Source organism: Peromyscus californicus, unplaced genomic scaffold (genome assembly GCF_007827085.1).
Source record: "Peromyscus californicus insignis strain IS unplaced genomic scaffold, ASM782708v3 Scaffold_3__1_contigs__length_106647218, whole genome shotgun sequence".
NCBI lineage: Eukaryota > Metazoa > Chordata > Mammalia > Rodentia > Cricetidae > Peromyscus > Peromyscus californicus.
In genome coordinates, this window is record NW_026294551.1 from 21,797,791 (window position 1) to 21,824,750 (window position 26,960).

At 43.4% G+C, this 26,960-nt stretch overlaps 1 protein-coding gene across 8 annotated transcripts in view; it reads right to left on the reverse strand.

The window, feature by feature from the left end:
- Atp6v0a1 (ATPase H+ transporting V0 subunit a1) overlaps positions 1-26,960 on the reverse strand; it is a 55,936-nt gene that overhangs the window by 19,460 nt on the left and 9,516 nt on the right. For 4 of the 8 annotated variants that reach the window (XM_052758920.1, XM_052758919.1, XM_052758917.1 and 1 more), the window contains exons 3-17: positions 26,263-26,341; positions 23,539-23,636; positions 22,926-23,054; positions 16,894-16,997; positions 16,224-16,350; positions 14,178-14,260; positions 12,903-12,996; positions 11,075-11,287; positions 8,548-8,698; positions 6,862-7,001; positions 6,317-6,474; positions 5,200-5,290; positions 2,348-2,466; positions 1,380-1,596; positions 745-852 (exon numbers count right to left, since the gene is read on the reverse strand). In XM_052758920.1, coding sequence (XP_052614880.1) covers positions 745-852; positions 1,380-1,596; positions 2,348-2,466; positions 5,200-5,290; positions 6,317-6,474; positions 6,862-7,001; positions 8,548-8,698; positions 11,075-11,287; positions 12,903-12,996; positions 14,178-14,260; positions 16,224-16,350; positions 16,894-16,997; positions 22,926-23,054; positions 23,539-23,636; positions 26,263-26,341 — 1,911 coding nt within the window. Of the gene's footprint in view, positions 1-744; positions 853-1,379; positions 1,597-2,347; positions 2,467-5,199; positions 5,291-6,316; positions 6,475-6,861; positions 7,002-8,547; positions 8,699-11,074; positions 11,288-12,902; positions 12,997-14,177; positions 14,261-16,223; positions 16,351-16,893; positions 16,998-22,925; positions 23,055-23,538; positions 23,637-26,262; positions 26,342-26,474; positions 26,545-26,960 lie in introns of all 8 variants that reach the window. The other 4 variants (XM_052758922.1, XM_052758921.1, XM_052758918.1 and 1 more) reach the window with 2 other exon arrangements.

The following is a 26,960-nucleotide window of genomic DNA, read 5'->3' on the forward strand; positions in this document are numbered from 1 at the left end:
GAGAGACGAATGGAGGGCACATGAAAGGATGAGGATGGTCAGAGAAGGGAGAAGGAGGGTCTTGTAACTCAGCTGCTCTCCAACGGGAGGGATCATCTCACAGCCATAGGGATCATGCAACAAGATCTCTTGGGTTTCCCTGGGCAGGTGCAGTTTGTAAGCGTCATTGGATAGCCAGAAATTACACGCAGTATTGAACATTTGGCAAGCTTAACTTTGTGTGTGTGGGTGGTATACACACAGACATTAAGTAAACATCTGTATGTGCATATGCTGCTTTTTAAAAGAAGAAAAAAAAAGTCAGTGTGCTTTAAATCAGACCCCTTTCCCAGATGTTTTGACTGCATCATGGTCTCATTTAAAAAAAAAAAAACAGTCTTGGTGTCAGTCCTGTGGCTGCCCAGGCAAACCACACGGGCGAGTGCCATCTGCAGCTCTTCTGATCTTGTTTTGGCTGATGCTGCGTCTAGACAGGCCCAGGCCTGGACTCTGCATGACCAGGAAAGGTAAAAACATATGACTTATTCACTCCCATCCAGTCACTTGAAGTTGGAATTCAGGTGTCTGAGCAACACATACATAGTTCTCTGACATTGGCAGGCCTGGTGTTCATGCTCGTATGTAACACAAATGCATTTGAAGAATACATGCATGTGTGCACCGTTCATTATGTCCTCTGAGGAACGGCCTTGATCTTAAACAAGGAAAACGTCTAGTGACCTTCAGCCATAGAGATATACTCACCAAATGCTTCTTCCGCAGATACTGATGGCGCAGGATCAGCGGCTTAAACAGCAGCATCCAAGGGACACAAAGCATGGCAACCACTATGAGGAAACACTGAATTCCTTTCTGCAAAGCAAGAGACAAGGTGCTTCACACAGTCCCTTAGTCACAGCGTTTCCAACGACAGCACCAATTTTACCCCAAACAATATTTTCTTATTGGTCTGGGGATATTATCTGGTTCTCTAAATAATGAGAAGATGCCTTGACAAACCCATAAAATGGGAGTTCTAAATTCTGCCCCCTTTTACTCATCTAATTGTTTGAGACAGGTCCTCATTATGTAGCTCATCCTGACTTGGAATTCACTAGGTAGCCCAGGGTTGCCCAGATCTCTGGCCCTCCCACCTCAGCCTTCTGAGTGCTGGGATCACAGGCCCATGGCACTCAGCCCTACAAATTCTATCCTTTATAGCACAGAATTACAGTGAGCCATCCCGAGTTAAGAGGGATGGGGGAATGGTTTGACTGGTCGTATGAGCTAAAAGCCATGTATTACAGAACACATTTTGAGGTTTTCCTCAGGTCAGAGTTACATGTGGCTTTGTGACCTGGGCAGCCACCTACAACACCCCTTCTCTGGGGCTGACGTACCTGTCCAGAGTACAGCATTCCATTACCAGACTCTGGGTAGGAGAAGAGGAACATGTTTATGAAGTGGATGAGGAGGCTTGGTGCATTCTTAGATGAGTGGACATCGTAGGCTGTCCACTTGTAAAAGATAAGGATGACCAGGTAGCCAAACAAGGAGGACATGAAGATTATTTCAGGAATAAAGCCAAAGTAGATATTCAAGGGCTTCTTGAAATAGCTAGGATGGAAAAGAGAAAAATGATATTCACAGTGACCACACCTATGGTACTACTCCACTGATGGAATGCTCCTTCAGCTCTGGAGACGACAGAGACAGCGCCTCCACACTTCTGGGCTCCAATGGCTCCGGAACCACCTCCCACCCTCTGAGAAAGTGCCTGGAAGATCTAATATATGGACACAGTTTGCAATTGTGTATGAATTACCCATCAAGGAAGAGGTAAGGGGGTTGGAGAGAGGGCTTGTTGGCTAAGAACACTGCTACTCTTGCAGATAGAGGACCAAGTGCAAATTCCCAGCACCCACGTCAGGCAGCTCACAACTTCAGGTACTCCAGCTCCAGGAGATCTGATGCCTCTGGCTTTGTGGGCACCTACACACATGTACACACCCTCCAAATACACTGAATTCAAAATACAATTAATATACATTTTTTCAAAAAGAATTCACTTAGGCTTGGGATTTAGATCCATTGTAGTGTCTACCCAGTGGGTACAAGGCCTGAGTCAGTCATCATCAACAAAAGAATTTACTAAATCCAACGAAAATGGTTGCATCTTTTTTCAAAGATCTATGAACTAATATCAAGTCTCATTTAAGACCACAAGGTTTGTATAATACAGACTGCTTCTACAGTATAGAATGGGGTCCTGAGTTACTGATTCCTCTCTCCAAAGGTGTGATGATTTCTTCAGGCAAAAAAGTTATCTGAATAACACAGTCTTCCGATGACAGGGACAGAGACTCACATGTGGTTGAAAAGGCTCAGGCTGACTCCAAACAGCATGTGGATGATCCCAAGAATAACAGACATCTTCATCTTGAAGGAGTTGAGGAAGGTCAGTTTATTGGTTGCAATGTTCCAAATCTGTTGAATGCAAGAAAACCAGAAGGTACCACACAAGGAATTCTCAAGTGGGAAAACAATATCCATCTACCTAAAAAATACTCTTTTTATTATGGAAAATTCTAAACAATTTATTCAAGTAAAGACAATACTAAAACAAACTTTTATGTACTTACCAGTCAGCTTTGATCATTCCCATCAACTTAAAGACTCACGCCAACCTTGTCTCACTGTACTCTCTTCCCACTTCCATACTGCTTTGGGGCAAAGCTGAAATAGCCTAGTGTTTTACTTACAAATATATTTCAGTACGGATCTCTAAAAGGTAGGACTTCTTTTAAAAACATGGCTACAATACAGTCCTCACATCATAAAAGTATCAACAATGAGATTCTTTGTGTGTGTGCTAGAGACTGAAGTCAGGACTTTATACTTTTTTTTTGGTTCTTCCAGACAGGGTCTCTTTGTGTACCCTTGGCTGTCCTAGGACTTGACCTGTAGACCAGGCTGGCCTTGAACTCACAGAGATCCACCTGCCTCTGCCTCCCAAGCACTGGGATTAAAGGTGTGCAGCTTTATACATCTTGTATATACCAGGCAAGAGCTATACCATCGAGCTAAGCCCCCAGCACTACCAATGCTCCATCTCCTGCATGTGCAGGGATTACAGATAGGTGCCACCATGACTGAACCACGTATTTTTTAAGTATCAGCTAGGGGCTGGAAAGAGGGCTCAGTGGTTTAGAATACTCGTTACTCATCCAGGGGACCTGGGTTCAATTCCCAACACCTATATGGTGACTCACAACCATCTGTAACTCTAGTCCTAGATGATCCAGTGTCTTTTGGCCTCCTCTGGTACCACACACATGTGATGCATAGATACACACACAGGCAAAACTCCATACACAGAAAAAAATAAAGGCAAAAAAACCAAAGTATAAATAGGTAAGAATTCTTGCTACATTGTCTGGGTTCTTTTTTGTTTTTATGGAGCCATCAAGACACATTGCCCAAATCAAGGATTCATAAACTGTTTCCACTGGCAGCCCCTTTCTGTCTGAGAAATATGATGCTATCCTGGGTAGAAAGGTATATAAAATAGGCATGCAAGTCAAACACTCAATGAAAATGAATCATAAACTTAATTTTAAAACAAATTTGGTATAATTTCATCATTTATTAGAGAAAGCAAATTAATACAGAAATGAGTTGGATATGTTTATTTTTACATAGGGAATTAAATCTTAATCTAGGTATGGTGGCACATCCCTGTAATCCCAACACTTAGGAGGTGGAGGTATGAGAATCAGGAGTTCAAGGCTACATTCCACTACATGGTGAGTTTGAGGCTAGCCTGGGCTATGTGAGACTCTGTCTCAAAAAACTCACAAAAGAATTAGATCCTGGCGGACCATTTGCTACTGTCTGATGTAAAGCATCTGTAACATTTTTCAGACTTGATCAATATTCTAACTTTATAATTATCAACACTAGGATGCTGCTCTGCAGAAGTACATAGTAGAAAATTGCAGAAGTGCATTAAGGGTCATTGCAAAACTTATTGGAAATTCTGTCCTAATGTCAGGCTAGATTAATTCAATGACTGTCTCCCCTCTCAAATGAACTCACGGCAAACAATTCAAACATTGTGTGCTGGGGACACAATGTCGTGGTTAGAGTGCTCACCTAGTGTGCCTGAGCCCTGGGTTCCATCCATACTAACACAAAAAATGAAAATAAAACATTCTAATACAACACAACCCAAAGAGACACTAATTTGATACTTATATGTTGAGGAATGATGATAGAAAAACATGTTTCCCATAATTATACCACTGTATTTCTTTCTATAAGAACAAAAAACTTGTATGTACGTTTTAAAAAAACTGTCACTCCTCACCTGACTTTTTTGTTTTGTTTTTGTTTTTAGAGACAGGGTTTCTCTGTGCAGTTTTGGTGCCTGTCCTGGATCTCACTCTGTAGACCAGGCTGGCCTCGAACTCACAGAGATCCACCTGGCTCTGCCTCCCGAGTGCTGGGATTAAACACGTGCACCACCACTGCCTGGCTCTCACCTGACTTTTTGAGGCAGGGTCTCTCACTGATCCTAGCATTCACTGATTCAGCTAGTGGCTGGTTAGTGATCCCCCAAGCTCGGCTGTCTCTGCTCCATAGTGCAGGGGCTACAGGTGTGTGCCAACACACACACACACACACACACACACACACACACACACACACACACCCGCTGTTATGTGGGTGCTGAGATCTGAACTCAGGCCCTCAGAACAAGCACTTTAGTGACTGAGCATCTCCTCAGCTCCAATTTTAATTTTTAGTATTTAGTTTTTAGGGGTTTGTTTTGTTGTTTCTTTTGGACAGGTTTCACTACACAGCCTGGGCTGGCCCCATACGTGGGGTGATCTGACTACCTCAGTCGCCCAGGCGCTGAGATTCTGGGTATGTATTTTAGTCATCCTCCCCTTAAACCTCTCATTTCAAGATCGGTTAAAAACGTCAAAGCTGAGGCAGGAGGATTAAAAAAATGCAAGTCCTGCTTAAGCTAGAGTGAGTTCAAAGACAGCCTGGTGAGAACATATCTCAAAACGGGAAAAAAGGTAAACTTAGGGCTGGCATATAGCTCCAGAGGCAGAGCATCCATCCAGCCTGCACAAGGCCTTCAGTTCCATTCTTAGACTCATGAAAAGCAATCTTTGGGGAAAGCCACATGTAGGCAAGACACACACTTACCGGATCAATGCCAAATGGGTACGGTCCACCAAAAACTCCAGGGATAGCTGGGTTCAGCTGGAGAACAGAGCTCCCCAGAAGCGTCTCTTCCCTGTGGGGTTAAAGAAAGCCACATTTATTTTTGATTAAGAAAAGGAAACTACTAAGTCTAAAAACTGGGCACAAAAGAAATGACTACAGGGCTGGAGAGATGGCTCAGTGGTTAAGAACACTGGCTGCTATTCCAGGAGACCCAGGTTCAATTCCCAGTGCCCACATGGCAGCTCACAACTGTCTGTAACTCCAGTTCCAGGAGATCTGACACCCTCACACCAATGTACATAAAATAAAAAGTTAAAAAATTATTAAAAAAAAAAAAGAAAAGAAATGACTACAGCTATCATGGCTCGGGAGATGGCTCAGCAGGGAGTGTGCTTGCCTGGCAAGCATGAGGTCTTCACATCCCCAGAACCTGCATAAAAGCCAGGCAGGTATAGCGGCCCTTAGGGGAAATGGGGCGGTGGAGACAAAGAAGCTGGCTGGCAGCCCCAGGCTTAGGAGGAGACCTGGAAGTCTCACTGTGGGAAGAGATGAGGTAGAAAGACAACCAGTGCCAACTGAAAACACACACACACATCTCCACACAACTGAACACACACACACACACACAAGCATCTCCACACTACTGAACACACACACATGCATCTCCACACAACTGAACACACATGCACAAGCATCTCCACACAACCGAACACACATACACACACATGCATCTCCACACAACTGAACACACACATGTGTAAAAAGGAGAAATTAATAGCCAAGAACAAATGGAAATCAAAGACAAAGAGAAAGTAAGCACTAATATATAACTAAGGGGGTAATTTAGGTAACTTGCTTTTAATTTACAAACAAATAAATAGGTTTTTACATTAATTTATAGGCTCAGATCCTTGATACTTGCTGAACAAATCACAGAGCCCTTCACAAACTGGAGCATAAACCAGAGGAGACAACACATCCTTCTGAAAGAGACATTTTCAAGTTCTTCTACAGGGCTGCTAGTTTACTGCCTGCCCTGCAAGTCAGAGCTGAATATACAAGGAATTAGCTTTGATTTTTGGTTTCTGCAACTTACGTCCAGTTCCCTAGAGTGAACATTGGCCGTACACTCCACGATGACCCGAAGATATTCAGAGACTTGGAAAAACAATCATTGTAGATGAGACCAGTGTAGATGGAGAATAGTCCCATCAGAAGAATAATATACCGACCGCTGAACACAGTGCTAAACATCTGGAGCCAGAGGAAAGGAGGTTCAAGAACAAGTGTGGCAGCTTCCGTTGCAACAATGTTACTTATAATATACCGCCCATGCACCAGCCCACCCTATGCTGGCTCTGAAAGCTTGAACTATAAACATAAGGCTAAAACAGCTGGGGAGCTGCTCAATGGCAGGGCACTTGCCTAATTCCTGTGAGGTCTAAGGGTCAACTCCCACAACCACAAAGGAATAAGAAGGATGCTAAAATAAATTCACTTGTATGGCGCATGGCCTCTTTGATATTCAAACAAATTTTATTCCCTTTTTGTAAATTCATGAACCTTTAGATCATTGCTTTCATCATGAATGCTTAAGATATTACACAATTCAGTCCAGTATAGGAGTTGCTGAAACAGTACCTCATTCTCATTCTTCTGGGAGAGGATCCGGCTCTCCCTCAACACCATCCACACTGCAAACAGGGTCATCAAAATGCCGTGCCCAAAATCTCCAAACATCACAGCAAACAGAAAAGGAAAAGTGATGATGGTGTATGGAGCTATAAGAAACCGGAGAGAAAACCATGAGCTACATAAAAGCATGAGTCCTCACATGCCTCATTCTTGTTTGGATTCTGAGGTCAACATGGGTGGCGTACTCCTCCAGGCTGGATGAATGGATTTTTTTCTCAGGGGACTCTGTCACATGGGATCCACACCCTCACAGAGCAGCTGATGGGCTGCGTGCTACAGCTAATACTTTATACTATGAGGATGACAGGAGACAGAGGATCCTAACAACACTAGCTTATTGTTCAAGACCGGTGCATCCTCCGGCCTCAGGACTCTACTCTGGGCTAGGCCAGCTGTCATCTCTGTCAGCAACACTTTCTGAGCTGAGAAAGCCCTCAGGCAATGGGGGTGGGGTGGGGGGGAGCCTGGAACCAGAGCAAAGCAGGTACAATAACGAATGCTCAGACTCTTGAATTAATAATTAACTGAACACAGGAGAAACCTGACCTGTGTCGAAAACAGTTCCTATTGCTCTACTTTCTGTCTTAGCCTAAAGTAAAGAGAGGGAAATCAAGAAATCATTCTAGAATATAAGACATCTTTAAAAAAAAAAAAAAAAGGCATTTTGTTTAAGCAATTCCTCCAAAGCCAAGTGATATTGGTTTGATTTTTTAAGACAGGTCTTACTATGTAGCTCTGTCTGGTTTAGAATTCACTATGTAGATCAGGCTGGACTTGAACTCAGAGATTCACCTGCCTGTACCTCCCAAGCGATGGGATTAAAGGTGTGCACCATGACCAGTGAACATTTTTATTGCTATTTTGAGAGGCCAAGTATTTGGTAACTCTGAGGACGCAGACAAGAACCCAATAAGAAGTTCTTAGTGAGCATTATTCAGTGACGGACCTGCCTATATCTAATGGGCACATTTTGTAGGAAGTGCACACTAGCTGGGATCTGGACATCTCTAAAGCAGCTGTCTAAAAGAATTATTAGCAAGACAGTGGTGGCACACACCTTTAATCCCAGCACTCGGGAAGCAGAGGCAGGCAGATCTCTGTGAGTTCGAGGCCATCCTGGTCTACAGAGTGAGATCCAGGACAGCCAGGGCTACACAGAGTAACCTTGTCTTGAAAAACCAAAACCAAAACAAAAAAACAACAAAAAGAGTGAAATATGGTGATATATGGCCTTTAATCCTAGCACTAGGGAGCAGATGCAGGCAGATCTCTTGAGTTGGAAGCCAACCTGGTTTACAAAGCAAGTTCCAGACCACCCAGAGATATATGATGAGACCTTGTCTCAAAATAAAATAACTAAAAAAAAAAATTTAAAATATTAAAAGAATCATACAAAGTAGGCATGTCCAACCTTTTGACACTGTGACACAATGCTGTCATTTACAAGCTGTATTAGAGAACTACACAATTAAGTTAACAAAAAAAATGTAAAACAAAACAAAACAAAACAAAAACCCTCAAAACATTAAGTAAGTTTGTGATTTTGTGCTGGGCTGCATTCATAGCTATCCTGGGGCACATGAAGCCTGTAGGCTGAGGACACCTGCTAGGGGGAAAGACCAATGTTTTTACCTGGGTTTATCTCTCGGTAAGTCCCAATCCCATAAGCATCTACGATGTTCTGGAAGCCGTGTGTGAACTTGTTGGTTTTGTTGTACGTCGGGGGAGTCTGGTTGGTCTGCATCCTGTTCAGAATGGAGGGGACAGTAGAACCGCTGTGTTCCTAGGAAACATCAGCAACACGTCAAAATGAGGGGTCCTGTGGCTATGCGGGTGTGCATATGTATCACAAGTCAAACCTAAAGTCCACCTAAAACTTGATTCTTTTCCTATATTTCAATTAAACTAACAAAAATCAAGATTGTTTTTTGTCTTTCTCAGTCTGGAACCCTGGGCTAGATCTAAAATTGACAACAGAAGGTTTCAATGAAGTCTTGGAGGCAGGCATAGCAGCGCATGCCTGGGTCCCTGGTGCTCCAGGAGGCAGAGGCAGGAGGACTGGGAGTCAAGGCCAGCCTGAGCTACGCAGTGAGAAATGGCTTCAGCAATTGAAAACAGGAAAAAACAAAGCAAACAGACTAGATATCTGCAGGCAAAATAAATAAATAAAAAGTGGGCTCTAATTAAGTCTTAGAAAGTATATTATTAGGGTGAAAAAACTTGAAGCCAGGCAGTGGCACACTCAGGAGGCTGAGGAGGACGGATCATGTAATTCAAGAGTTCAAGACCAGAGAAAGCAGAACAACTCGGCCTCTCTTCCCCACCCACTCTTCATTCCCTCAGGAATGCGGCTCAGCTAAGAGACCCATGAAGTGACTGGGCAGACACCAGCTCTGCCTCTGCCCACCCAGTAACACTGCAGGGCTCCAGGGGGTTCCTTTCTCTCTCTAGGATCTCCTCTGAGGTCTCAGTGCCTCCACTCTTGCTAACCCTTTGATTTCTTTAGTTTAGCTCCAATGTCTGCTTGATATTTCCTCATAGATTTCTGTTCAGGGCCTCAATGTGACTGTAGCTCGACCTGCTGTCCTTCCCACTAAGAAGTTCCTCCTGCTGGGCTCTGATTTCCAGGAACGTTAATCCTCAGGTACACACAGCCTGGTGCCTCAGAAACATGATTATTTCTTGTTTCTGTGCTTTATTAAAAAATGAGGACATGTACTCCAGAATGCCTTCCAAATTCATGATGTTTTCTCAAGTCCTGCCATCAGCCCTCATCAGTGACAACTCATGATCACTGTAGCCTCGTGACTGGCCACCCACTCTTGGGATTTCTCTGCTGAACATATTTTCAAACATGCTTTAATCACGGCTACATAACCCACTGCCTCTCTAACCTCCCAGAATAAGTTTTCAACCCTGTAACCTTTGATAAAATCATTCATAACTGGCTTCAATCTATGTGATGCACTTTTAGCTGCTGCTCTTTCAGTGAAACCATTATAAACCCTGTTCTTGCCTAACATCATGCACTACTGAGCTGTACTTCTAGCCTTTATCTGTGTGTTTTCCTTTTGTTTTGTAAGGTTTTGTTTGTTGAGACAAGGTCTCGTGTAGCCCAGGCTGGTCTCACTTACTATACAGTCACGGATGACCTTGAACTCCTGATCCCCTTGCTGTTACTTCCCAAGTGCTGGAATTACAAGGATATGCTACCATATCTGGCTTATGCAGAGCTGTAGATTAAACCAGGGCCTTGTAGTCAGAAGTAATGGCATACATCTTTAATCCCAGCACCCAAAAGGCAAGCAGATGTCTGAGTTTGAGGCCAGCCTGGTCTAGAGTTCCAAGACAGCAAGGGCTACACAGAGAACGCTGTCTCAAAAACAAAACACACAAATGAAAATACCAGGGCTTCATGCATATAAGGCAAGCAGTCTCCCAGGTCAGCTGCTTCCCTAGCCTTGTCCATAAAGGTTTTCTGCTCATCTAACCATCATACCGACTCAAGTCGCTGGTCACAAGTCACCTTTCTATTGTTGGCTCATTTGTTTGCAGCTCTAGGGACTGAACCCAGGGCCTCACACATGCCAAACAAATGCTCTACTGTTGAGTGACACCCCTTGTTCCACCAAACTCCACTTTTTCTTGAAGCATTTTCTGGTCACATTACTTAGAAAAGCTCCACCCTTCCTCTACATATATCTCCCACTTGTAAGGTACTTCAGACATAGCTTGTATACCTGTGTGTGTGTGTGTGTGTGTGTGTGTGTGTGTGTGTGTGTGTGTGTGTGTGTGTATGTGTGTGTGTGTACATACACGTATATATCTATATACCCCTCCCTGGCTTAGGTCAGTCAGTGACTTAGAAAATGGCTGCTCTAACTATCAAGCAGAAGCAGCTGATCAAAGAGTGAGTCAGGAAGCTGATGCTCTGGCATGGTCTGCCCTGAGGAGTCACGGCCATGACCAAATCCCTTCACACTACTAAGCTGCAGTTCCCCCTCTGTAAAATAAGGTCGGTCCTCCAGGCAACAGACAGCGTACTCTCAGGGTATAAGAACACACTAAGAACTCTGAAAGCAAAAATGTCATTAATACGAAGTTGGGTAAGAGGAGGCTCTCCTCCTGCCCACCAGATCCGTTCTCGCTAAGGACTCACCGTGCCTCTTCTAAGCGCAAACTGGATGGAGTCAAGGTCAGTGACAGGGCACCAGACCTCCGCAATCAGGCACTTCTGGGTCACGTCTATGTTGCACAGGTTCAGGGTGTGGTAGATGGCCTTCATCTTCCGCACCTTGATGAACCAGACCCGGATGTTCTTAGCAGCTGCCTGCAGAACCCTCTGGCGGTGGTCCTCTGTTTGATTTAGAACCTTTCGGGAGAAGAGGAAATAGGGAGGGGATCTTTCTAACACAAGTCTTCCTTCATAGGATAGGATGGCAAAGTGGTATCGCTTGCTTTCTCCCCCCACCCCCACCCCCCGCTCCTTTTTTTTTTTTTTTTTTTTGAAGCAGGGTTTGTCTGTTTAGTCCTGGCTGTGCTGGAACTCACTCTGTAGACCAGGCTAGTCTTGAACTCACAGATTTGTCCCTGCCTCCCAAGTGCTGAGATTAAAGTCATGCACCACCATGCTTGGCTGTGACATCACTTTCTAAAAAGGGTTGCCAGAAAACAGCCTTATTCTTCCTCAGCAAGATGTATTATTTGGGGGTTTGTGCATTTAGGGTAGTGGGGGGGGCGGTCAAATTACAAGAAATGTGAGTTCTTACAGTGCTAGGGATGGGACTTAGAGCCTGGTACATGCTATCCAAGCATGCTACCACTGAATTATGTCTCCAGCTCAAGAAATTTGAGTTCTGGAGCTAGAACATAGCTCAGTAGTAGAAGAATCTGCCTGCATGCATAAGACCCCAGGTTCAATTCCTAGCAGCACCACCAAAAAAAAAAAAAAAAAAAAAAAAAAGAAAAGAAAAGAAAAGAAGGAAAATGAGTATCTCAAAGGAGCCAGTAACATTTCAAGCTGGTGGGTCATCTACAGTGGGAGCTGGAGGGAAAATGAGAAAGGAATTGAAATGGGAGCCCTCACATATCTGCTCTGTGACAATATCACTGCTACAAAGAACTGCCGCGGGACGAGGTGTGCTCATTAACGTTTTGAGGAAAGCAAACAACTGCTCCACTCTTTCTTCCAAAAAGTAACAAGCAGCTGGGCATGGTGGTGCATGCCTTTAATCCCAGCACTGGGGAGGCAGAGGCAGGTGGATCTCTGTGAGTTCGAGGCCAGCCTGGTCTACAGAGTGAGTTCCAGGATAGCCAGGGTTACACAAAGACACCCTGTCTCGAAAAACAAAACAAAACGAAAAAGTATCAAGCCTCCCTGGTCACCTTTTCCTTCTAAATACTCATAAATCACAATCCTTCCCTTAGAACCCTGTTAGGACAACAGTGTGCATGACTTTCAGATTGTAAGATGATAAAAATCTAACAGTCTCTTACTGGGTTCAGGAGTCAGCTCTGGGCTCTTTGGCCAACCATGTGGTTAAGATCAAAGGTAACCAGAAGCTACGTCATGCTGTTGAAAGTGGTTACCAGAAGCAGGGTGTGCGAGGGCAGAACTGACTTTACATGTGCTTCTGGATTGTTTGATTTTTCTTTTTCTTAACTCAGCATACTTTAAAAAAAAAAACATATTATTGCAAAAAAAAATCTCAGATTTAAGAAGCGGAGGGGAATGGGCTGCTCTTAGGCAATAAGGATTCCAGACGCACAGCATTCCTTTCTTGTTGGAGGATAACTAATGCTATTTTTAAGAGTCCTATCCCGAGACCTTTTTCAGTTCCCAGGGGGACTTACTACCCACAAACATTTCTTTTTTTGGAATCCCCAACGGCTGCAGGTGCTTTAACAGACTGTCAAGGAGTCCTGGGAGCCGAGCGGCTCACTGCTGTGGTGGTTCACAAAGTCCAATTCCCACGGTCCCCATGTACCATTTGGAGATCGTCGATCCTGGTATTGACTCCCGAGGCCATTTCTTTCCTCTCCTGTGGGGTCTCAGGACAGGGGTACAGGGAGGCTCGGAACCTGGAGGGACGGGAACAGCCTCAGGAACACTGGAGTTTCTTAGTATATTCTATTTAAACTACTTCAGAAAGTAATCCTGACTTACTAGTGGTAGGTCAGTAGGGTCAAAACACAACCAGGCCGGGCTGTTGTGCCAATCAACACAACACTAATCACGCATGTCAAATGGCCTACAGACAGCAACGCTGAACAGTCTTGACATTCTCGGCAGCTATGAAATCGTTTTGAGATTAAAAAAATAATAAGGGGCTGGAGAGATTGCTCAGCAGTTATGAGCACCTGCTTCTCTGTCAGAGGACCCAGGTTCACTTCCTACCACCATGTGATGGGTCACAACTGATGTAATTCTAGTTCTAGGGATCCGACACTCTTCTGGCTTCCAGGGCCCCAGGCATGCATGTGTGCATACACATACATACAGACAAAACGCTCATAAACACAAAATAAATATTTACCAAAGAATTTTTTTTTAACCAAAGAATTTTAAAAAATAATTAAAAAAAACTATTTTTATAAGTTATTAGAGAAATATGGCATGGCAAAATTTCTGTCCATAACACAGAATTCCATAAAGTTTATACAGTACCTATGGTACTATGCTGGCATTTAAACCCACTGTCCTTAAATAAAGGAATTGTGGGTTTGGCTGGTTTTTTTTGGGTAGGGGTATGAGTATATGCATGTGGTGTGCATGTGTATATATGTACATGTGTGTGCATGTCCTGGAGACCCAAAGTGGACACCAGGAGTCTTCCTGGAGTGCTCTCTACCTTAGTCATTCAGGCAGGGTCTCTCTGGATTCCAGAGTACGCCCATGCAGTGAGCCTAACTAGCCAGAGTGCTCCAGGGATCCTGTCCCGGCTTCCCGAATGCTGGGATTACAGGTGGCTGCCATGCCCACCTGCACTCATGTGGGTTCTGGGGATCCCACTCCAGTCCGTATGCTTGTGCGGTAGGCGCTTTATCCTCTGAGCTATCTCCCCAGTCCCCAAGCTGAGGTTCTGATACTTGAAAAAGAAATAAAGAAAAACCTGAGCTACTTCTGATGGTTTAAAGTATTTCCAGCATCAGTAAGCAGTGCGCTCACTGTGGGAAGGAGAACAAGGATCTGGGTGTCACTTTTCTGAGCTGTAAGCAGGCAGCACAGCCATGCCTCCTGGTTGGAGGCTGGAGTTCCTTACCCTTCACAGATTTTCTTCACCCTGTTTTTCAGCTGATCGCCTTGGAAAAAAATGATGAATACAGACTTGTGCACGTAGTCTCCCTAGGCCCCAGAAGAAAAACCAAGAGTTCAGAACTCTCATTATGGGTGAGGACTTCCTTTGAGACAGTCTTACGCTGCAGCTCAGACTAGCCTGGCATTCACTGTGTGGCCTAGACTGGCCTTGAACTCATAGCAGTCCTGGCCTCAGGCTCCTGAATGCCGAGCTTACAGGTCTAGCTGAAAAGTTCTAGACCACCTAAACCTGGGTGGCATCAGAATGATTCCTTTAAGGACATGGCCTCCTGTACGTAACTCTTACTCCATTTCCCAAGCATCATTTTGAGACTATCTGCCCTATAACCCCAGATCCACAAACATGTTTCTGTTTTCAGACACAACGGGCAGCCTGACAGAGAAGCTGAAGGGCAGCTCAGCACAGTGGGGCTTGTTTGTCCAGTTCTCCTTGACTCTTGTCTTTCCAGGATGACCAAAGTACAGAGGAAGGGAGACAGAAGGAAGCCTGTCTGTTCCCAGACTGGGACAGAACCAGATAAAGAGTTGGCTGGACACGAGGAACTCAGTCACTAGCAGGAACAGCAGTGTTGAATCTCAAGGATCAGACTAACTTAGAATTTATGCAACAAGGAAGGCAGACATCACTGAATACCAAGCTCACACCTCGAGTACAAGGACAGCAAGGAAAAAAATCAGAGAAAATAAAACAAAACATGCAGATGAGCTATTAACCAAGACCCCTCAGGTTGCCTAGAATGCCTCACATATAGTGTGTACTGCTTTTATAAAAGAAAACAGTTTCAGAAGGCTACACAAGACAAAGAAGGAGAAAAATTAGATTCAAGACACTTAATTCCTAACTCTCCTGGCTAAACTGGGGCCCATTCTTGGTGCTGCTGCTCTGTAGAGATATCATAACCCGCCTTCCTGGATTTGTTGATAAAGTAATCTTTCTGCTTTGGAGAGGAAACTTGACTGAACACCCCTGAGAAGGGCTCCATATTAGGCATGACCACAGATTACAATGTTTCCATAACCTAAGGCAGCCTGGAAAACTTCACCCTAGGGTTAAGCATTCACACTGTCACCATGTTCCTACTTAGTGAGGGGCGTAAAAGCCACAGAGTGCTACCCACCAAAGCTGAAAAATTTCCAAGTTGAGTTTCTCTTAGGACAAAAGGTACTACCTTAAAACATTTATAAGGCAAGCTAACTGCAGGCCTCTAAATAATACTAAGGTAAGAGTGACGTGCTGTGTCAGTGGCACGTCTGACCTTTTCTGAGATCCCTGAGATCAGGACCCCGTGCCATGCAGATGTTGCTGTGAACTCTGTTTCACTGTCAATGCCAAGACATTAGACTATTCCTACTTTTTTTTCTTTTTTTTTTTTTTCCCGAGACAGGGTTTCTCTGTAGCTTTGGAGCCTGTCCTGGACTAGCTCTGTAGCCCAGGCTGGCCTCGAACTCACAGAGATCCTCCTGGCTCTGCCTCCCGAGTGCTGGGATTACAGGCGTGCGCCACCACCGCCCGGCCTATTCCTACTTTTGAAAGAGCCGGGTGGGCAAGATCACTCTCACCTTGCATGTCTCTATGCTGAAATTAAGTTCCTGATCTTCCCAACAAACAGGCAGATAATAAACTCTTGACAAGTAAAAATTCTCATCAGCTTATAAATATTAAGGTTTAGGAAATCTATCTTTTTATGCATACTATTACCAAATTTGGAATGAGGTATCTTAATTTTGTTAGTTCCCATAAAAGGCTATTTTTCTTTCAGTCCGGATTAGTAATAAGAAATATATAAAGCTAAAATTTAGAATAACTGAGGAAAACACACAAAAATAAATAAAACCTGCATGGGTAAAGTTTGAAAACATGCACATGCCATGTCTACATGGAGGGAGATGTCTAAGTTAGAGAGGGGCTCCTTGGATGGCACCATGCTGTTCTCCTGCTCCGGGCTCACTACAGAGACCTACTCCACCAGACACAATCTCCTTGTCTTACAGTTACAGGATCCTCCAGCGGGTTCTCGATCTCAGCCTGTCTCAGGAACACATTCCCTCGGCACACTCGCCAAAGCATGCGCTCAAAGGTAGGGATCCGCTCCCGATTAATCACACCAGCCACGAAGCTGTGGGGAGAAGAGTCAGGTTGGGAACTCCAGGCTGGGAGATTTAAGACCGAGCAGGAGAGTGAGAGGGAAAGGGGAAAGATTATACACTGAACATGAGACTTGGTGCTGTGGTGTCAAGGGGGCTGGCTGCCACTCTATCATTCCTGACCTCGTTTCTGGACCCAACAGAGACAGGGTTGAGAGACAATTCAGGAACTGAGTCCAGACAAATCTAGGAACAGTTCTCAGTGGCTCAGAATAAAGTGGCTCCTGACAGCAAATCAATCCCTGGATTCATGGTTCCCCTCACCCCCCACCCAAGATGAAACTCCGGGCCTTGACATGTCAGGCAAGTCTCCTACCACTGATCTATGTCTCCAGCCTGTGGTTTAAGATAGGACCTCACTATGTGGCCCAGGCTGGTCTCAAATGTATGATCTTCCTGCTTTTGCCTCCTGAGGAGTGGGACTATATACACACACCACTATATTTGGTGCCATGCACTGCTCTTTTGAACAGCAAAGAGGAACACAAACCCACCAAGGCCGAAGTGCTACCTACCCAAGTCTTAAAGGCGTGCCTCTTCCCATCTCATTTGGCTCCAAGAGTGATGAGGATTCTTCCAACAGGTCTGGATCCGCCATCTGCTGATGATGCAATTCAGCCTGAATTCACAAATCAATTAATATCTAATGAAAATAGTTAGTGGCATGCAGGGAACCAGGAACCAGGAGATGGGTTGAGAAAATAAAGATGAAAAGAAAAAAAAAAGAGGAGAAACAAAAACAAACAAACCCAAAACACCAAAAGATACAGCGTACCCACACAAAGAAGAAAGAGTAATAAGGAGGAAGAACAAAGGAGTAACATGGGCTAAAGAAAGCAAAGCTTCCCCAGAAGAGCATCTGGGGAAATGGTTTTAGAAATAAGGAACAGAAGAAAACCATGAAGTGATGGTGACATGTATAAATCTGTTACTTGGTAGAAGTCATTTTTTCTTTAATGCTTTCCTAAATATGCCTGGGCAGGAAGCCGACGAGTTCTCCTTTTTGAGAGGAAAACAAACCAACCAGCCAACAAACAAAAAACCAAACCCCAAACAGCTCTGCGGCTATTGTGACTACTTCATTTCCAGAGCGCCACCAAGAAGGCTGCTGTGCAAGCACACAGGAGGTGGACACCATCTCAAGAGAGTGACCTGGAGCTAGAAAGGGCACCTCCAGCCTTTGGTAAATTCAAAACAGGAGTACTGTCAGCATGGCCACACATAATAAAATACCCCAAAGCTTGGGATTTAAAGAGTTTCTTGCCGGGCGGTGGTGGCGCACGCCTTTAATCCCAGCACTTGGGAGGCAGAGCCAGGCGGATCTCTGTGAGTTCGAGGCCAGCCTGGGCTACCAAGTGAGTCCCAGGAAAGGCGCAAAGCTACACAGAGAAACCCTGTCTCGAAAAACCAAAAAAAAAAAAAAAAAAAAAAAAAAGAGTTTCTTTGTAAGGATCAGAAGCTCAGCATCATGGTGGCACACTCCTTTAATCCCAGCGCTTAGGAGGCAGAGGCAGGAGGATCTCTGTGAGTTCAAGGCCAGCCTGGTCTACAAAGTGAGTTCCAGGACAGCCAGGACTACATAGAGAAACCCTGTCTCAAAACAAAAAAACAAAAAACAAAAAACAAAAACAAAAAGGAAGAAGTGCAGGAGCTGGGCAGACCTGGGTCTCTGCTGCATTCATAAAGGTAAGAAAAAGTGAAAACATCGAAATGTTGCATTTTCTGACTAGGAATCTAGGAATACTGAAAAGTTTGTGTAGACTTTATAGCAGAGAGCAAGAATTAAGTAAATAACAGGTCACAGCTCCACAAGCTAGAGCTCCTGGCCTTGCTTAGTTGGTTAGATTTAAAATGACTTCCACTAGGACAGTTTATACAATGAAATGAAGGTGAAGGGTTTCCCACAGTGGTCTGCTAGCTCCTCACCTCTCTCCCTTTAACACCCGGTCTCATCAGAATGGAGAAGCTGCCCTAAAACATGATCAGCCTCTCTGCTGCCTAATCTACCCAGCTGTAATATCCACACACTCATGTCTGACCAAAGACTAGAAGAAGCCAGAACAATCCTCCCGTTCAAAAACAAAACAAAACACCAGGAGAAATTCCCTTTCATTTTGATTCCAAATTCCAATTTCACCTTAATCCTGTCAATTAAATTATGAGGGGGAACAAAGGCATGTTTACCTTATATGGTAAAATCATGGACCATACATATAACAAACAAAGGGGAAACAGTATAAAACAGATAACGCTGAAGGACAAAAAAGTGAAAGTAATTGTTTTGGGAAGTTAGGGTCAGGGCTGGGTTTTTTTTTTTGTTGTTGTTGTTTTGTTTTGTTTTAAGCACACAGGGCATAGGAATATTGTCATGTGATTCGAAACATTTAAGATGAGATAATGGGGACACTGGTTACTACTTGCTGTCACATAGGTAGAAAAGGATTCTTTCAGCCTAGAAACAAATCAGCCAGCTGAAAGCAATCTGAATATTCAAATTACAACATTCCAGTGGTTCTTGGGGTGCCCATGGGCAAAATGAATAAAATTGATTGTTCCCCACAAGACTCTCCTGCTGCCTTACGTGGTCTCAGAACCTGGCTCTTACTTAAGCCATGAACACTTGAGTCAGTGAGGACTTGTGTGCTCTCAAAGGGGACAGCCAACAAGAACAGCAGACTGGACTTAGATCACACTGTCCAAAGATGATAGTCTGGGGCTGAGATTTAAAAAAACAAAAATAATTTAAAGAATTAAAGTTAAACAGAAAGATCAAATTCTAAATGCTAATTTCACCACTTCATACTTAAGAACACCAAGTCTTAGATAGGAAAGTCAAAAAATTCTAAATGAAATGGAAACCACAATGACCAGAACTAAGGGACTTTATGAAAAAACAAAAAACAAACCTAAAACCAAAACCTGATCACAGGAGACCTCCGTTCTCTCTGTGTGTGTGAGTTTCCTTAAGATTTGTTTATTTTATATGCATTAATTTGCCTATATGTATGTCTGTGTTAGGGTGCCAGATTCCCTGGAACTGGAGTTACAGACAGTTATGAGCTACCATGTGGGTGCTAGGAATTGAACCCTGGTCCTCTAGAAGTGGTCTTAATCACTGAACTACCTCTCCAGCCCAGGATCACACTTCTCTAGCAACATTAATACTACCAAGTTCTCTAAATCACCCATTATGCCCTCCGAGTTGCCCCTTTCCCCATTGAGAACACTGAAAACCACACCTTCTGAAGAGCAAGATGCTGACTGGAACTTCAGCATCTCTAGCATTTCAATATGAGCAGCACGTCCAGTCAGGCTACATCAGCTACTAAACACTTTAACTCGCTAGCTATAGTAAGAAAGAAGTGACATGCCACTACTTGAGGTATTCACCCAGAGGAGATGGCAGATGGAAAAGAAAAAGAAAGAAAGCAGATGGCTGAAAAACGCAGAGGGGGAGGGAGGCGGGGATCTGCATGCCATTAACCATTACTTTCCCAGTCTTCTTTACGTTCTCATATGTTATGATGCTTATGGTAAAAGATGCAGAGAAACCTCTCCAGCTCTTACAGTTCTTCATAAGCAAGAAGACTAGAAAAGGATAATCATTAATAAATCATTTTAAATGCTCTGGGTAAGAAATGGCTACATTGAATTGACAATCATCTTAAATCATAAGAATATTTAATATATGTTTACTCTTCCCTTTCTACACACCCTGCCAATTATTATCATCAATAAGAAAAGATCATTTTCTGATTTTGCCATTTTTTTGACCGATTACAATGAGTTATTGATTAAATTCAGCAAATTATAAGAAAAGAGGAGAGGTTTGTAGTTGGCAGTGTTTGGTGCCATTTACAAACACTACAATTTCAAACTTGAAGCAAAGTCTCATTACAAGCTGAATTTCCAACATCTAAGGTCCCAGGTTTGCTCACCTTTCTGTGTTGCTTAAATGTGCCCCTGCACACACAGTGTGATCACTCAGTGAGGCTTTGTCCCTGGTCGGGGCAACATCATCTGCAATTGCCATTTGGCAGCAGGGCAAGGTCTATGGAAAGGGACCTAGCTGAGACTATGGACAGCGTCAAGAACGGGCCAGGTGCTGGCTGCAAGTGCCCGAGGACTTTCCACACTGCTGTGCCGTGCCGTGCTTGAAATGAAGGGGATTGATGAAAAGAGCAGTGGAGAAGCTCTCACAGCCAAGGCCTAACGCTCGAAGCATCTGGGAGATTGGGGCTGGGGCAGCTTTGCATAAGAAAGAGAGAACGACCCACCATGGATAGGGCATGGGGGTCATAAAGACTGGGAGTCTCTTTCCAAGACTGGCACTTAATGTTTAGACTTAATAACCATAAAACAAAAATAAAATTCCATTTATGGTCTTTCCTTTCTGAATGTTTTTCTCTTTCTTTCTTTCTTTTTTTTTTTTTTTTTTTTTTTTTGAGAGAGGGTCTTACATAGTTCAGTCTGGACTCAAACCCTCTATGAATCTGAGGCTTGCCTTGAATTCTTCGTCCTCTCTCAAATGCTGGGGTTAGAGGCATGCACCATCACACCCCACTTAAGTACTAAATGGATCATCTTATTTTTACTGGACTCTTTTGGGGGCATTGGGAGGGGAGGAGGTTTTACTACATAGCTTAGGTTGGCCTTGAGTTGGCAATCAGGAAAATCTTAAATTCAAGGCCAGCCCGGGCTATAGCTCCTGTCCCCCATATAAAGGCAGTATAAATAGTAAAAGAAGCTTCAAATGAATCTAAAAGTAGCTGAGCTTTGACTGTGAAGCCAGGAAGGATACACCAGGGCAGCTTGGACACATTTAGGAAAGTACAAATCTGTGAGCATATGGAGCTCTATGATCAGGGTTTTTCCCAATACAACCAAATGACATAGCCTTTGAATGAAGGGACTGGATCTTTCACAACCTGTACCTCACAAAGAATAAGTGCTCATTATGCACTCTAGGAATTAATAGGTAAGAATATATTGATATGCAGGCAGTGAGCATCCTGGGATCTCACATTCAGTGGAATCATATGGCGTATGTGGCTTTGCCTGTGGCTAGGATCCTAAACACTTACAGAGAGTTGATCTCATTGTTTCACATCTTCTAAACTGATCATGCTCAAATTTCTCAACTTGGGGAACAAACAGATATTCATAGGGAATTTCTCTTATTTTATAACTGAATCCTACTCTTGGGAAGACTAGGTAGTTAAATTCATATGAACTTTTCTCATTTCCTTGTCTCCCCAGACTCTGAATTAACATGATTTGTCTGAATCAAATCCATAGTTACTGAGAAATGTATCACTTCCTCAGCAGATTTTTCTCTAGATAGTGGTTTTCAAAAAAGCACGCCTGAGTTAAAACACATTAAACAGCTAGTTGGGCCTTGCCCCCAGAGTTTCTAACTCAGTAGGTCTGCAGTGGGGGCTTATCATTTACATTTCTCATGAGGTTGTTGATGCTGGTTGGAAACCTTGAGAACTACGGAGGACTGGTCTCCTCTTGAGCAATGCAGTTTTGAGACAGGGTCTCACTATGTAGCCCTGGTTGTCCTAGAACTTGCTTTGTAGACCAGGCTGGCCTTGAACTCATAGAGATCTGCCTGCCTCTGCCTCCTGAGTGCTGAAATTAAAGGTGTGCACCACCACCCAACTATATCTAAAATCTTTGTCAAGGATTTTTGTTAAGGAAAGGAAACTAACTTTATGGGTGGAACACAGTAACTAGGGTGATGTCTGAAGTGTCTGTTTGGTTGGGAAAGACACCTATCACAAAGAGCACTATCAATATTTTAGGCCATCAGAAAAACCAGATGCAGGTTGGAGCTAATGTTCCTTCCCAAGGTTAATCAGGAGAAGGAAGCATTCTATAATTCTGAACTAACTACTTCAAGGGGGTGGGGGTCTCCTTGGCAAACTGTCATTTGGCAATTCAGTACTTTTATATTTAGCCAGTGAAAACTTAGTAACGTTTTTCCTTATAAGTAATAAACTGTGTCTATGGGAAAATTCAAACTAGGATCAATCATACCAATACCAATAGGACAACAATGAAAACTCAGGAAAACCAGTGACAGGAGATCTAAGTGCTGAGAAGAATTCCCAAGGGTTGGTGAACAAAGTAACTTGATGACTTAAGGTCTGGAGATTGAAACTTCACTGTAATTTTGTGCACAACCAGGCACTTGTTCCTCCAACTTCATATCTTATACTTACCTTATAACATATAACTAGAAGCGTCACAAGAAATAGTTGAGCTAACTATCAACCTTAGATTACACCACCACCACCACCACCCCCCCACCCCCACCCCCCGCTTGAGATGAAAGTTGGCAGAAGATGTGAAAATACATGAAACCATGGCTGGCTGTGTACTGCATGGAAAATGGAACCCAACCTGACATTCTTTAACTAAAACAGTGCAAAGACAGCATTGCTTCCAAACTAGCAAATTAAAATAACTATCAGAATAAAGACATGGCCCACTTGTGCAGGTATACCAGCTGCTCAAGTACTAGAAGAAACAATAGTCTGACCTCATCAAAAAACTGCTGAGTTTTGCGAAGTATGAATTTTAATTCAGTCAATTCCAGGAAGTTTCTCTTCAGAGCTTCCTGGTTTGTGTTGATTTCCTTCAGCTCATTTTCAATCTTCTCGAAATTGGCCTAGGGTGTAAAAAAGAAAGTTGTTAATTCAAACGAGTCCCCGTGCTTCTCTAAAGGACTGAATTTACTACCCAGACCTGTTGCCATGGTAACGTATTAGTTACAGCTACCCAGCCAATGCTGTGATTCTGAGAGCAACTTTAAGCAAAACATTTCGCTCAAACGAGCCTTTATTTGTCTACAGGTTCCACTATACACTCACTCTGAGTTTCTTGAGAGAGTTCAGACACTCAGAAATATCAAAAGCTCACTGGCTATTCATTTAGTATGTGAGGGTCATTGGCTAACAAGGGACCGGAAAACCAATAAGCATTAATTTGGTGGCATACTATAATATGCTATCTCTGTGGGAGATACTGTTTGACACCTAGAAAAATCTACAATGAAAGGCAATGCTCACAAGGTTGACAAGAGCGACTCTATGCCAGCCGCTTAGGAAGGCCATACCTGCACTTATGTAGAAAGGTATTTGAGAATTGTTTACCTCTAAGTCGATCATGTCCCGGGGGAAGGGCACCTCTGGGTTTTCACCAGTGTCCATAATTGGGATGTTTGCTTTTCTTATCTCTTTCTCCACAAACCCTAAAATGATAGTCAGAGTACTCACATTTGTAATGTATATGCCTGGGATTCTCATTATTTCAGAACACACACACACACAAAACACCTGGCTAAAAAGAGCTTCAGCCTAGAAAGAATTGACAAACAAAAGCAGTACCTTTTTCTCTCCACACTTTCCTTTCTCACACTTTACACTCTCTGAAGCTATCCCAAGGAGAGTGGTCAAGCCCATGGCTGTTTCTTTCTCTCTTCTGGCCTTTGCTGTTGTTTTGAGAATGACATGAACTACCAATTCTCTCCATTTCTACCTGTGATTCTGGGCATGCACAGCCAGGTCTAGCTTTCTCGGAGTTTAAAACTGGCTTGTAACCGCTTCACTTCTCTACCCTATGTGACGAGCTTCCTTCAGGTATGACAGCTCTCTCTGCAGGTATTATCGGTCAGTCAAAGCTCCAGAAGAATACAGCATTAACAGGGCATTTGACACATAACATTATTGAAATAATTCTAAGTCAAAAGATTCATTTAGGGTTGGGGATTTAGCTCAGTGGTAGAGTGCTTGCCTAGCAAGCGCAAGGCCCTGGGTTTGGTCCTCAGCTCTGGAAAAAAGAAAAAAAAAAAAAAAGGAAAGAAAAGAAAAGGAAAAAAAAAAGATTCATTTAATTTAGAAACAATTGGGTCCTTTTTTTTTTAAACATCAAAAGTCAAAAAATAACGGGCGGTGGTGGCACACGCCTTTAATCCCAGCACTCGGGAGGCAGGCGGATCTCTGCAAGTTCGAGGCCAGCCTGGGCTACAAAGTGAGTTCCAGGAAAGGCGCAAAGCTACACAGAGAAACCCTGTCTCGAAAAACCTAAAAAAAAAAAAAGTCAAAAAATAAGCCGGGCGGTGGTGGCGCACGCCTTTAATCCCAGCACTCGGGAGGCAGAGGCCGGCGGATCTCTGTGAGTTCGAGGCCAGCCTGGGCTACCAAGTGAGTTCCAGGAAAGGTGCAAAGCTACACAGAGAAAGCCTGTCTCGAAAAACCAAAAAAAAAAAAAAAAAGTCAAAAAATAAGCATAAAAGGACTCAAAACACCAAAAGAGAAAAGTGTTTCCATGACAACTGACTTTTTTTTTTTTTTTTTTTAAGAATATGGTTCATTTTATCTATGGGCTTGGTAGAGTGGCAAGATCATGGGTTTAGACCAAACAGAATGACCTAGTTTCAAATGCTGACTCCATTATGATGGCTTATGCTCTTGGGTATGTCAAGGAAGTCACAGGCCTCTGAGTCCTTACATGAGGGTAGTACCTGTCTTTTTTTTTGAAGCAATGTCTATGTAGTCCAAACTGGTGTGGAACTCACAGGAATTGTCTGCCTCTGAGTGCTGGGATTAAAGACATATGCCACCACACCTTGAAGGCATGTTGTGGGGAATTAATGGAGTTTTTAATCACTCATTAGTACCCCAGCCTTCAGTAAAGTCTTAGTAAATGTTCCATTTTTTCATAAACTGCTCAAATGAAAAGGTGGCTCAGTTGATATCTAAATTTGATAGTATTCTGAGTCCTATCTTTTAGAGTTCTATAACATGGTTCCGCTGTTTAAATCTGACAGGAATTTAATCATAGTGGCATATACAGGTAACCACAGTACTCCAGAAGCCACGGCAGGAGGATCACTGCCTGGGATAGGTACCCAGAGTTCTAGGTCAGTCTGAGCTACACAGTGTTAAAGAGTAAAAGAGAAAAAAACAGCCACACTGTTCTCAGCTTGTCATTTGAACAGTACTTCCCTTAAGCACTACCTAGCTCAAACCTCATAAAATCTATTTATATACAAGAAGTTCATCTTAATATCATGGTTGCAGATTTTTTCCCTTCTCCTTTTTCAAGTCTTTTAACAAGTTTATTATTATTATTATTATTATTATTATTATTATTATTTATTTATTTTTTGGAGACAGGGTTTCTCTGTGTAGCTTTGCGCCTTTCCTAGATCTCGCTCTGTAGACCAGGCTGGCCTTGAACTCACAAAGATCCACCTGCTTCTGCCTCCCAAGTGCTGGGATTAAAGGCATGCACCACCACTGCCTGGCTTAACAAGTTTATTTTGTGTATGTGCACGTGTGTGTGTGTGTGTGTGTGTGTGTGTGTGTGTGTGTGTGTGTGTATGTGCAGGTATGTGTAAGTGTGGGCGCTCATGTGGAGGTCAAAGGACAACTTTTGGGAGTTGGCTCTCCCCTTCCACCCTGCTGAGGCAGGGGCTTGCTCCTTGCTTCTGCTGCCTATGTACTCTGGGCTAGCTGGCCTGCAAGCCTCTCCCTCCCACCTCACTATAGGAATGCTCAGGTTTCAGATGTGCACCAGCACGTCTGGTTCTTTTTATTTATTTATTGTTGCTTGTTGAATCCACTGCAGAGGGACAACAGGCTGGCTGGTACCTAGAATCCTGCTGGCAGCCATATCTGTTTTTTCACACAGGTTCCGGGATTGAACTCAGATCCTCAGGCTTGCATGGCAAGTGCTTCTACCTGTGGAGCCATCTCCCTGGCCCTCTTCCCTTCTTCTACTGTCCAGTTTTATCCTCTACTGAGAGGACTAATGACTCATGTAAGACAAGCAGTTCACTATAGGAATGTTATCCAAGACCAGATTGTACATACGAAGCTTTCGATCCATTTCTTCACATCTTCTAACCTCATTCACAAATTTCCTCTGGAAAACATTCACATCTGGATTTAACTGAAAAACAAGAACATAATAGCAGACTTCAAATACATGTCTACATCATGTTGCAGAATATTCCTTTACACTGTGTGAAGATGTGTCACTGTGATTGGTTTAGTAAAGAGCTGATTAAATAAATGGCCATTACCTAGGCAGGAAGAGGTTAGGCGGGACTTCTGGGGGCACAGAGCTCTGGGAGGAAGAAGGGCAGAGCAAGACTTGGAGGAAGCAGCAGCAGTACAGAGGAAAGGTAACAGAGCCATGTAAAAGAAGGTAGAGTAAAAGATATGGGTTAATTTAGCTTATAAGAACTAGTTAGGCCGGGCGGTGGTGGCGCACGCCTTTAATCCCAGCACTCGGGAGGCAGAGCCAGGCGGATCTCTGTGAGTTCGAGGCCAGCCTGGGCTACCAAGTGAGTTCCAGGAGAGGCGCAAAGCTACACAGAGAAACCCTGTCTCGAAAAACCAAAAAAAAAAAAAAAAAAAAAAAAAAAAAAAAAAAAGAACTAGTTAGGAACAAGCCTAAGCTAAAGCCGAGCTTTCATAATTAATAATAAATCTCTGTGTCATTTTTTTGTGAGCTGGCAGACCGAAAAGAAAAATCCATCGACAACATCCTGTTTTACAAACAACAC